This window comes from Nicotiana attenuata, chromosome 10 (assembly GCF_001879085.1).
Source record: "Nicotiana attenuata strain UT chromosome 10, NIATTr2, whole genome shotgun sequence".
Classification (NCBI taxonomy): domain Eukaryota; kingdom Viridiplantae; phylum Streptophyta; class Magnoliopsida; order Solanales; family Solanaceae; genus Nicotiana; species Nicotiana attenuata.
Genome location: NC_031998.1, coordinates 47,439,379 through 47,451,813, shown reverse-complemented (window position 1 = coordinate 47,451,813; position 12,435 = coordinate 47,439,379). Strand labels below are relative to the sequence as shown.

General features: G+C 38.0%; 2 protein-coding genes and 1 non-coding gene across 4 annotated transcripts; 1 reads left to right on the top strand and 2 right to left on the bottom strand.

Annotated features, from left to right (window-relative positions):
- LOC109233458 (protein TIC 62, chloroplastic) lies at positions 2,387 to 8,353 on the top strand. 2 transcript variants are annotated; one of them, XM_019399336.1, is made up of 15 exons: positions 2,387 to 2,654; positions 3,629 to 3,731; positions 3,824 to 3,896; positions 3,987 to 4,035; positions 4,143 to 4,319; positions 4,484 to 4,565; positions 4,680 to 4,752; positions 4,853 to 4,963; positions 5,610 to 5,762; positions 5,932 to 6,059; positions 6,147 to 6,362; positions 6,497 to 6,670; positions 6,755 to 6,937; positions 7,144 to 7,326; positions 8,034 to 8,353. In XM_019399336.1, exons 1-15 carry the CDS (start codon positions 2,474 to 2,476, stop codon positions 8,086 to 8,088), a joined length of 1,941 nt encoding a protein of 646 aa, XP_019254881.1. In that variant the 5' UTR covers positions 2,387 to 2,473; the 3' UTR covers positions 8,089 to 8,353. The 2 variants fall into 2 exon arrangements, with proteins under 2 accessions (XP_019254881.1, XP_019254882.1); XM_019399337.1 differs by lacking the exon at positions 2,387 to 2,654 and adding an exon at positions 3,001 to 3,039.
- TRNAN-GUU lies at positions 8,670 to 8,743 on the bottom strand. Its single transcript has one exon. It is a non-coding gene; the product is annotated as a tRNA-Asn (tRNA).
- Positions 10,360 to 11,802, bottom strand: LOC109233943 (fasciclin-like arabinogalactan protein 21). Its single transcript, XM_019399787.1, has one exon. It carries the CDS (start codon positions 11,707 to 11,709, stop codon positions 10,513 to 10,515), a length of 1,197 nt encoding a protein of 398 aa, XP_019255332.1. The 5' UTR covers positions 11,710 to 11,802; the 3' UTR covers positions 10,360 to 10,512.

Sequence of the window (12,435 nt, the reverse complement as noted above, 5' to 3'; positions counted from 1 at the left end):
AGCAAGTGGAGTACCCCACTCAGGAAAAAGAACAACCTCAACCTCTAAGGAGATCATGATGGCCAAGGGTAGAGTCATGCAGGTACCCATCCACAGAGTATGACCTCATCAGTGATAAGGGGGAGCCAGAAAGTCTTAAGGAGGTGTTGTCCCATCCGGAAAAGAATCAGTGGATGAAAGCCATGAAAGAAGCGATGGAATCTCTACAGAAAAATGGCACGTACTAGCTGGTTGAACTTCCAAAGGGTAAAAGACCACTCAAATGCAAATGGGTCTTTAAACTCAAGAAAGATGGAAATGGCAAGCTGGTAAGATACAAAGCTCGATTAGTGGTAAAAGGCTTCGAACAAAAGAAAGGTATTGATTTTGACGAATTTTTCTCAACTGTTGTCAAAAAAACTTTTATTCGAACAATCTTAAGCTTAGCATCTAGCCTAGATCTTGAAGTGGAGCAGTTGCACGTGAACACTGCATTTCTTCACGGAGATTTGAAAGAGGAGATCTATATGGAGCAGCCAGAAGGATTTAAAGTAGCTGGAAGGAAACACAGTTGACTCATTCATGAAAAGTCAAACTTACATAAAGGCATATTCTGATCCGTGTGTATACTTCAAAAGATTTTCTGACAACAATTTTATTATTTTGTTGTTATATGTGAATGACATGTTAATTGTAGGAAAAGACAAGGAGTTGATCGCAAAGTTGAAGGGAGATTTGTCCAAGTCATTTGATATGAAGGACTTGGGCCCAGCACAACAAATTCTGGGTATGAAGATAGTTCGAAAGCGAACAAGAAAAAAGTTATGGCTGTCTCAGGAGAAGTACATTGAACGTGTACTGGAATACTTCAACATGAAGATGTTAATCCAGTCAGCACACCTCTTGCTAATCATCTTAAGTTAAGCAAGAAGATGTGTCCTACAACAATGGAGGAAAAGGAGAGCATGACTAAAGTTCCTTATTCCTCTGTCGTCAGAAGTTTGATGTATTCAATGGTATGCACTAGACTTGATATTGCTCACGCAATTGGTATTGTCAGCAGGTTTCTTGAAAATCCTGGCGAAGCAGTCAAGTGGATACTCAGGTACCTGAGAGGTACCGCGGAGATTGTTTGTGCTTTGGAGGATCCGATCCAATCTTGAAGGGCTATACAGATGTTGATATGAAAGGTGACATTGACAATAGAAAATCCATTACTTTACATTTTTAGGGGAAGCTATATCATGGCAGCCGAGGTTGCAGAAGTGTGTCGCACTCTCTACAACTGAAGCGGAGTATATTGCCGCTACTGAAGATGGCAAGGAGATGATATGGTTGAAACGGTTCCTTCAAGAGCTTGGATTGCAAAAGGAGTATGTCGTCTATTGTGACAGTCAAAGTGCAATAGACCTTAGCAAGAACTCCATGTACCATGCAAGGACCAAACACATCGACGTGAGATATCACTAGATTCGAGAAATAGTAGAGAATAAATCTCTAAAAGTCTTGTAGATTTCTACAAGTGAGAATCCTGCAAATATACTGGCCAAGGTGGTACCAAGAGACAAGTTCGAATTGTGCAAAGAAGTCACATGCACTTAAGCTAGAAGTTCGGTGTTACCTCCTTCAAGTGAATGGGTCTGGAAGGGGAGATTTGTGGAGTCCATCCCTATAAATGAAAAAAAGAAAAGGAAGGAAAAGTGTCAGATTCCATCATGACTTATTTCGGATTTGATTTGCAAATCTGCAAATTTTCAAAAATAGTAGGCGTTAGACAAAGCAATTTGCAATAGCCAATCGTTTTGATTGGTGGAAGATTGGGCGCTCAACACTATAAGAAGAGAGCTTCGGCTCTCAAATCTACACACCAATCTCAGAGAGAACTATATCTGAGAGCATAGAGAGCAGTGTGAGGTATTCACAGGCGGTGTAGTCTGTGAGAAAAAAAGAGAGTGTGAGCGATATTGTAGTGAGGTGAGAATCTCAAAAGAGGGTTGTTTCTTTTGAGTCTATAGTGGTTCCTGGAGTATTTACTCGGGACTACGGAGTGTAAAATTCCTCAATATAGTGGATTACTTTGTTCCTCTCGGACCCGTGGTTTTTCCCTTATTCAGAAGGGTTTTCCACGTTAAAATCTGTGTGTCCTTGTTGTTCTTTTTATTCTTGATCATCGTATCTCGGCACTACATTATTATTCCATTGTTATTATCGTGAATATTATTTGTGTGGGGGTTTATTCCCAACAAGTACACCTGCACTGTCCAATCTTTTTAATTCTAGAAGTCAATATTAAACAAAAAATAAAGATTATTTTATAGATAATATAATAATTTATTTATAAAGTTGCTATGATATACACTATGTGGTCAGAATCACCTGAACTTTTATATTGGGGACCTTTACATCCACATGGCTTATTCCGGCCAACCGTTTAAACACAGAACTACAACAGTTTCTTTTCACTTTAATTTGCTGATTTCCAACAAAATCAAGAATGTCAGCAATGGAACTGCGCTGCCTACAGTCTCTCATCACTAGCAATATACCCCGAAATAGTTTAGCGGAGAAGCCATTTTTGTGTGGACAGCCTCTTACTTTGATTCAGACTAATACTAAGAGATACCACCCAAATTCCAAGAACCTCAAATGCCTTCGTTTCAGAGCTCAGACTTCAGGTAATGCAATTTTAGTCATAGTTTATGTTTTACGTATGGGCTAAAAAAATTTACAGCTGATTATCTTGTGTAATTGCTTGTATTCCTACATACTGGATAAATATAACTAATGTTGGTAATGTGGGATAGACTTAATTTCCAAAATCTCTAATTCTCAAGCATGCAATATTAATTTAGAAGGGAAAATTGCAATCTTTATCAATTTCCTTCCAAACATGTCACATTTTTAGCTTCAAATGTTTTTCTGAAGTCAACTAACTACAATTACTAATCAAATTCTAGATTTTTTCTGAAGGGGAGCCTTGGCGTAACCGGTAAAGTTGTTGTCATGGACCAGGAGGTCACGGGTTCGAGCCGTGGAAACAACCTCTTGCAGAAATGCAGGGTAAGGCTGCGTACAATAGACTCTTGTGGTCCGGCGCTTCCCCGACCCGGCGCATAGCGGGAGCTTAGTGCACCGGGCTGCCCTTTATTCTAGATTTTTTCTCCTTGCCCTCTGTAATTTGGCTCGGCATTCATCTAATTACTGCTAACAGTGGAAAGGAAAGCATTTAAATGTTTGATAATAACTAAATTTAGCTAGAACTGGCAATGAGGTAAACTCATAAATGGTGGATAGTCTCAATCAGGAAAGTGGTACCTGAATCAAAAGCAGCTTAATGCTTATAGTAGAGTGCTAAGTTATTCCTATTAGGCATCTTCTATAATCGAGCGTATCTAGAGGTAGAAACTCCTCAATTTATAAACTTCAAATAGATGAATTATTGGGATGTATTATTTTTCCTTTTCCGAATGATCTTCTATTAGCTTTTATAAGCATGATTTTGGAGAGCTTTTAAAGGATGATTTCCCTGTGGAACCATCTCTAGAAGGAAAAAAATTTATTCATTTCTGTATGTTGTCGTTTAGATGTGCTTAAGAAATATGCAACCTTCTAAGTAGTGTTATACTTATATGGATATCTGAATGTGCAGCAAAAGTTAGCTCATTGGAACCTGCAAAAGATGTCAAATCAAAAGATGGAAATCTTGTTTTTGTTGCCGGTGCAACTGGTAAAGTTGGTTCTCGGACTGTAAGGTTGTATTTTTTCTCAACATTGACTTTAGATTATATAAATCCAATAAACCTGCTATTAAGTCTGTTTTGCTGAAAGACCACAACGTTTTCAGGGAGCTTTTGAAATTAGGCTTTAAAGTTCGAGCTGGAGTTCGGAGTGCTCAAAGAGCTCAATCGCTTGTCAAAGTAAAAGTTCTGACTAGTGGTTAATGTATTTAATTTACTGGTTAATGTATTTCTAGATCCTTGTCATTCATCAATTATTCCTTGTTACAGAGTGTTGAGCAGATGAAACTTGAGAATGCTGCGAATGAGGGAGCAAAAGGTAAGATTGATGTGGAAAGGACAACTGGTAACTGGTTATGGTATTAGCAGTTTAGAGTAAATGTACTTCTTTGGAAAATCACATGTTACATTTGGTCTTTAGCCCAGCTATAGAGAAGCTTGAAATTGTGGAATGCGATTTGGAGAAAATTGATCGGATTCGGCCTGCACTGGGCAATGCATCAATCGTTATATGTTGCATTGGTGCCAGTGAGAAGGAGATCTTTGATGTTACTGGACCATATCGAATTGATTACCAGGCCACTAAGAACCTTATTGATGCAGGTAAAAACAATTCTGATTTAAGTTGTCGACATTCTCATTATTATGCCAACAAGTTGGTCATACAGAAGCAATTGGTATTGACTAAAAAATCAGATGTGCCACCAATAAATTACTCAAACTAACATAAAATGTATGATAGAAATTTGATTGCTTTCTCCGTGCAGCAACCGTTGCAAAAGTTGACCACTTTATCTTGCTCACGTCTTTGGGAACAAACAAGGTCGGTTTTCCTGCTGCCATTCTCAAGTAAGTCTGTGGGTCTTCTGATTCACTTGAGAGTCCCCAAAAGATGTGTTTGGCTTTAAATATGAAAATGATTCTATTTGTTCATTTACTCTCCTTTTTCTTCTGGTATGGAAGTTTATTTTGGGGAGTCCTCGTTTGGAAAAGGAAAGCAGAAGAGGCACTGCTTGCAAGTGGGCTTCCTTATACTGTGAGTTCTTCTGTATTATGCATCGGAAAAATAAAAGGTCACGTGATCTGAATTTGTGTGAGCTTCAATATGGTGCTCATATTTCACTCTGCAACTGCAGATTGTGAGACCTGGAGGAATGGAACGTCCTACTGATTCTTACAAAGAAACTCATAACATTACTCTTTCGGAGGAAGATACTTTATTTGGTGGTCAAGTGTCGAACCTTCAGGTTTTTATGAAACTTTATTGTCAATTAGAACTTCTTCAAGCGTATACCTCTCTAGTGTAAGGTGATATGTTATCTGCGTTAACAAAATTTGACATGACCTGAAAATACATTCCAACGTGTAATTCAATGGGCTTGTGATGTGGTTTGCTGTGTTCAGAGATAGATAATAGTTTCCATAAATAATTTGCACTAGCTACTGTTTTATATTCTGCTCAGTGAAAAGTTCTTTAATTCTTCTATTTTTCTGTGTCTCAACTAAAATTATGTATTGACTTCTTAAGGTAAAATGTTTATTTGGTTCAGATTTCACAAGAACAGTAGTCCAACAGGACATAGTGTATATTCCCATTGGTGCACTGAAATGCATGTTACATAAAGGATGCAAAATGGCTAAATGGGTGACGAGCGATTATGAGTTAAAAACCACATGCATTTTGCTATCTCTAGTGTCATCCAACAGCATTTTAACTAGGCTGTTAGGGGGTAGCTCCTCTTATAAGCAGTATTTACTTTCTTGAACATTTATAAGTGACACGCACGAGATCTAGTGACATTAAGATATTTGCTAAGTCTCACAAATTTTATTTACATAAAGTGCTAGCAATTTACAGTTAGCAACTAAGACAGCTCTGATTGATAAAATCAGGTGGCAGAACTATTGGCGGTAATGGCCAAAAACCGCAGCCTTTCGTATTGTAAAGTGGTTGAAGTAATTGCAGAAACAACAGCACCATTGACCCCCATGGAGGACCTTCTTGCGAAAATTCCTCCCCAACGTGTTGAGGTTTCACCAGCCAAGGTAATTTCATTTAGTTCTTCATGAAAAACAGAGAAATGACTTGCCCAAATTGGCTTTTATACATAAATATGATATTGAGGCATTCAATAATATGTATCAAATATTACTTCATTTTTCTTGTTTTGGAAGGAATCTTCTGTTTTAACCTCATTACACCGATTATTTCTAGGAAGCTGGTGATTTACAAAAGCCTGCAGCTTCAAGCAGTATTACGTCTGAGATCCCAACCACCTCGATCGAGAAAGAACCTGCTGAAACAAAGTTAAAGGCAGCAGCGTCACTCTCTCCATATGCTGCGTAAGCTTGATTTTTAATTATTTTCCATTAGGTGTATGTTTCCTCTTCAAATTAACTTGGATGCTTTCTTTCTTTTTCTTCTGGAAGCTATGAAGATCTAAAGCCACCAACATCTCCTACTCCAACCCCTAGCATCGGCACAGGTTCGACCAAAGAGAGAAAAGCAGTGTCAACAGTGGTAGCAAATGATTCACCACCTTCTTCTTCCGAAATTAATTCTTCAGAAAGCTCAATCCCTGAAACGGATAGCACAACTCAACAGACAGACAAAAAGAAAACAACTCCTTCCTCACCTTATACATTGTAAGCTCATTTTCAGCCTCTTCTCCTTAATTATCACTGTTGTTGACTTTGTACAAAATGCAATAACTAGACATCCCAGAATCATTCACTGAATGTCACTGAAATCTTGCATATTGTTACTGTTATTATTGCAGTTATGAAGATCTTAAACCGCCGACATCTCCTACTCCAAATCCTCCCGGTGGTCGCTTAGTTAGTGCAAGTGGAGCAGAAGATGGGAAACCCGATACGGTAGCCTCTATTGTTGTTGATGGTACTTCTAACAAAGCAGAATTGCTGACTGCAAGGCCTTTGTCTCCATACACTGCGTTAAGTCATTCCTCGAGTTAGTCCAACTAATTAAATACTAAAGTATAGAGTAGCTTATTTGCTGACTAATTCAATCTTGACAGTTATGAAGATTTAAAGCCACCTACATCTCCGAGTCCAACACCAAGTGGTCCGAAAGCCTCAATATCAGCAGAAACTATATCACAACTTGCTGGAGGCAATGACATCTCACCTAGCATCACTACCATTTCCACTGAGAAGGATCCTTCGCATACTGTAGCTTTTTGTCACTCTCCCTACCCTTTGTAAGTAGCGATAGGCCTTCTTTCGACACGTTGGACAACTTTGCCGTCAAATTTCTTCAATTTATTTCTGTTTCACTGGCGGCATTTGTCTTGTCGGAATTACTTGTCTAGTCTCTTCTTCCTTAGTTTCTATAGATTGCCAAGTTTCTTCAAGTGGAATTGTCTTTGGAGAATTTAATCATTTACTGACTGACTTTTGTTGCCAGTTATGAAGATTTAAAGCCACCAACCTCCCCAACTCCAACACCAAGTGGTATGAAAGCCTCACCAACAGTGGAAGTTACATCACCACTTACTGGAGGCAATGATGTGGTAATCAGTAGCGCTTCCAATTCTGCCGGGGAAGATCCTTCAACAAGTTTAGCTTCTTCTCGCTCTCCCTACCCTATGTAAGTAGAGATAGCTTTTAACTTGACAGATTCCACTGCATCAATTTTGATAGTAACAGGATAACAGCTATATCTCCTTCATTTTTTCCTATTTCGGGATAAGTGGAAGTTTCTGTTCAATAACTTGACCATATATTTTCAGTCTCTGAGTCCAGTTTTTCTATCAGATATTTGTCCTGAAAAAAATAGAAAACAAGATAAAAATGAGTCGATTAAAATACTCTATGTTGAGTCATGATAGTCCCCGTTCTATTGCTTTTCTTGATGTTATTATGTGGTCTGACTAATTTTGACTTATCTTATGGCTACACCATGATCAGATACGATAACCTCAAACCCCACCCACCCCATTTCGCCATCACCAAATGCACTAACCGTGTCACGAAAAGACAAGACTCAGCTTCCAACTGTAGAGAAATCAGGGGATGAAAAGCATGCAAATGCTTTAAAACGAACACCTCTTTAACCTTTTACCATGCAAGAGCCCCGTTAGTTGACTCCTTATGCCTTCTTATTCTTTCCTTTATACAAACTCGCCAATGTAGTATTTGATACTAGCCTTAAAGGCTAATGATTTATATTTTAGATATCTTCGATTCTCCTGAAGGGTGAAAAAATGACAGAATCCATGCCATGTTTGTCCCTTCTTTTGCTTCTTTAAGCAGCGCCATCAAACTGAATGTACTGCCTTTCCTTGCAATGAACAGGTATGAAGACTTGAAGCCTCCAACTTCTCCAACGCCATCTTTCAAGAAAATGTGAAAGGGCTGGAATCTTGTTCTGTTTTGCTTCAAGGAATAAATAACTAATTGTATCTCGGCAAGCCTATCGTGTAATGCATCAACTCAGCATTACAGTTGGAGCAATTTTTTATGTCTTTATTTTGTTCTTTCCCTTGTATTTAACTTGTTGGTGCCACTTGTATTCTGTCGACTGTTTAAGTTCATCAGCATTCTGTCGACTGTTTAAGTTCATTAGCATTCAGATTGCTATTGTATAGATTGAGACCGCATTTCCCTTCTTTATATGTGAAAAAGGAAAGGAAAATTTCCAATTTTGAACTAAAGAAATGCTAATTTAAGGCCAAAGGATGTGGACAATCACCTTTTGGGAATAGTGATTTTGATGGAGGGTTTAGGATGGGTTGGAGATATGGACAGTGATATTTGGTTGATAATAAGTAATGAACTATCAAAAGAGTATGTGTTTGGTGAGATTAATGTCTGAAACTGTGGAGGTTCACACTTGGATTTGGTTATAATTTTGTTGAAACTCAAAGTAGTGTGTTACAGTGGAGGGAATAGCTCACTAAAATTTGACAATAGAAAAGGATATATATTAAACGCTAGAAGGAGGGCTTGAACCTCCGACCTTGTGGTTAACAGCCACACGCTCTAACCAACTGAGCTATTCCAGCTTTGTTGAGAGAGTTGACTCTATTTTTAAAATATTATAAATCTTGATAAAACTGAAACGAATCCTTTGTTATTTGTTACTATATATATATATCTTTGGCTAACTTTTTTGACTAGTCCAAACAAAAAATAGGGGTGTCAAATGGCCGGGTTGGGCTGATTTTGGACGACTTAAAATGGGTTGAGTCAATAAATGGCAACTTGGGCTGAGATATGTTGGATCAAGTAGGGCTAAAATTTGAGTCATAGCCCAACCCGCCCAACTTTTTTTTTTTTTAATTAATGTGAATCTTTTCTATCAATTGTTTAATTATCAAATAAGCCTTTTTTTTTCTTAAAGAAAATTATTTTTAAAGATATTTTAGCAATAGATCACTTTGGGCTAAAAATTAACCCAATTTTAAATGGGTTGAAATGGATTGAGTCAAGATAGGTTGATGGGCGGATTAAGCGGGTCAAATGGATCTGAGCCCAAATTGTCACCCCTAAAAAATAGAGTAAAATGTAAGGAATGTTGTAAAAATAATGTACTTATTACCGATGCCAATGGATAAGTCGCTATTCGTATTAACTAGTGTTAGATATTATATCTCTTGGATAAGAACAATGATAAGTTGGTAAGACCTTAACCATACATACACATTCAGACTCATTAAGTGGTTGTAAAGAAAAAAAAATTAATACACTTAATAATTAAGTTCTAAATGGTTAAGATTCAGATTACCTTAAAACAAACATATTTAATATGTCATGAGATCTGAATAATTAAAATTCAGACCACTATTAAATGCAAACAAATGAGGCTATCAAGTACAAACTCAATCATTACACAATACACCTAGCTTTTGTTCATTACTATTAAGAGTGTAACCAGGGGCGGATCCACACTTAGCGAAGCGGTGTCACGCTACACCGCTTCATCGATTTTTTTTATTAATTATATCTGTTAATATTGTGAGAAAACAGATAAATAGGAAAAAGTGACACTACTTGACATAAATTGTCTCTTGGTTTGTTGGTTATGTACTTGATTTTGCTCTAAGAGGTCAAATGTTCAAACCTTAGCACATCTTTTTTGTAAATATTTGAGAGAGCCTCTGTGGTAAAAGTTAGTGATGAAGTAGAATTGAACTCATGACCTTTTCTGCTTAAAATTCAACAAAACCGATAGACTAAAATTATTTCTTGTTTAGAAGTATAATAATTAACACTAGTATCCACCGATGGCATAAACTTGTTTTCACACTGTTAGGTAATTTTAAAGCCTATTACAAGTAAGTTCTAAAATGTTTTTATTTTTTTTAACATTTAAATTATAAATAAGGAAATTAGTTTAGAAGATAACTTGAACTTTACATTTATTCTACCCAAATAATAATTCTGTTTACCAAAAATACGAAGGATTCTACGTCTTCTCCATTTTTATCGATCATTGCTGTGTTTACATTTTCTGGTTCTTCAACACCATTGAAACAATGAGCATCCCATTTAAACAATCTCTAGCTTTACTGTATTATATATGGGTAAAATGTCGTATACTAGCTAGTTCTAAATTTGGACCCAAAGCAGAAAAAATTGGCAAGATAAATACAGGAAATAACAAATCAGTAGCCAAACATACTACAAGTGCTCTTCATATTAGAATTGTAACCTCATTTTACAAAAAGCAATAATACTCATGTAACTTGCACTATAGCAGAAGAATGATCAAGTGAAATTCAATTATTTACTCTATAGTTTTGATATTAGTCAAACAAACAGTACTCAAGCTTCAGAGACCTTCATGCTCTTCCATATTATTCACCATCACTGATCGCATGCCAGCTGGCGCAAAATCATCATGAATGACGTCACACACTCCACCGTTTCCAGAAACATCACAGTGTGCGCGTGACTGTTCCATCTGAGCAGCAAAGCTTTTCTGATCAGCGGTGAGATGATGCATGTGAGGAAATGGAACCGACACTCCATGAACCACAATCCTACTGTTATGCAGCAGATCAAAACTCACGATTCTCACGTAATTAACCTTCATTGGAGCTAACACGCCTCCTCCGCCAGCAGTAGTTACAACCAATTTCTCCTCGCCGTCCATCGTCGGCAACACTGTCCCTGCCGGCAAACTCACCATTTCCCCAGCCATAATCCTCCGATTCGGCACAACGTGAAACCTAAAATTCGAGAGATACGCATGTCCTCCACTAGCAAAAATCGACACATCGTCTAACGCAAACACAGTCATCGCCTTAAGCTCAGAAAGCTCAGCGTACTTCACCCTCAGCGCCAGTGCTACAATACTGTAACCGCTGTTACGCAACCTGATAATGGCGTCCTTTAGCATGAAGCGCATGATAGAGAAAGGCGATGCAGAGGACACTGTAGACACAGAATTAGGAATAGGAAACGAATCAAATGACAGTGAACTCATTCTCTCCACATTACAGGAAAGCGGTGAGAGGTGCGATACAAAGCCACGTAAGCCATGCACAAGGATCAAGCCATTATTGAACAGATCCGGCTGAGTGACTTCAACGCCGTTGATGAAAATCTTCGCGTCACGTGTAGTAGTGGAGAAAGTGACAGTGAGGCAGCGATTTGGAGCTAGGGTTTCGAGTTTAGTACCGAAGGCTAAAGTGCGGAGGAAGTGAAGTGGATAAAGGCCAGGAACAGAGTGTTCCTGAAGCAGAAGAGGGAGGGAACAAGTAGGACAAGTGATGAGAGAAGAGTCGGCGGGAGCAAAGACGGTGATTGGAGTGGTGGTGGTGGTGAGATTGGCGGCGGTTGCTGCGGTGGAGAGCTGCTGGAATCCGAGAGAAGAGAGAACGGTGGCGAAGACAGAAGTGTGGTCGTGAGGAGATATCATCGGAGATGGAGTTAGTGGCGGAAGTGAGTCGGGGAAAGTGGCGGATGCGGCGGAGATGAACAGAGAAATGAGAACCAGAAGGAGATTTTGAGTGATTATCGCCATTAATTGTTATTGCTTGAGAGAAAGAGTGTGTGTGTGTGAAAAAGATGAATCGAGAAGAGCGAGTGGTATATGCGTGAAGGGGGTCTCAGCAGGTGTGTATATATAACAGCAATTTCTCAGGGCGGGAAATCCAATTCTGTTGGAAAAGTCGGTTATAAGATTCCTTCCTCTAATTGACGCTTCTGCCCCTGGCTATAGCATGTAATTACTGTCTCTATCCTATGGGTTTGGGCAGTGTAGCAGATATTTACTTAATTAGATCACTTACTTAAAAGCAATACAAGTAGGAGTAAGTGATTATGAAAAACATTATGTTGGTAATTTAGGAAAAAGGATAAATCTATTGTTGGAATCAAGTAAATTACATTGATTGCAAAACTAGATAAAACTAAAATTCTGACGATCCGACTTTCTCATAGCTGGTATATAACTTCTAAAAAGGACCGTTAATTTTTGAATTGGAATTATATTCTTACCTCAGTGGATTAAGCTTTTAAATTAACTATCACTTTCAGAAATCTTCTGTTCTATACTTCGTTCTAATCAATACAATGTAATTCTGTTAACTTTCCTTGCCTTAGCAACTTCTGTTTTAAAATCCTTGCAATCCATTTTCGTCGAGCTTGAGTATTACTTAGTAATTTTACACTTACTTCTAACCTAGCCACCTCCAATTCATTAATTTAGAGAAAAGATATTTACAAGATCAGGTGAATATATATATAT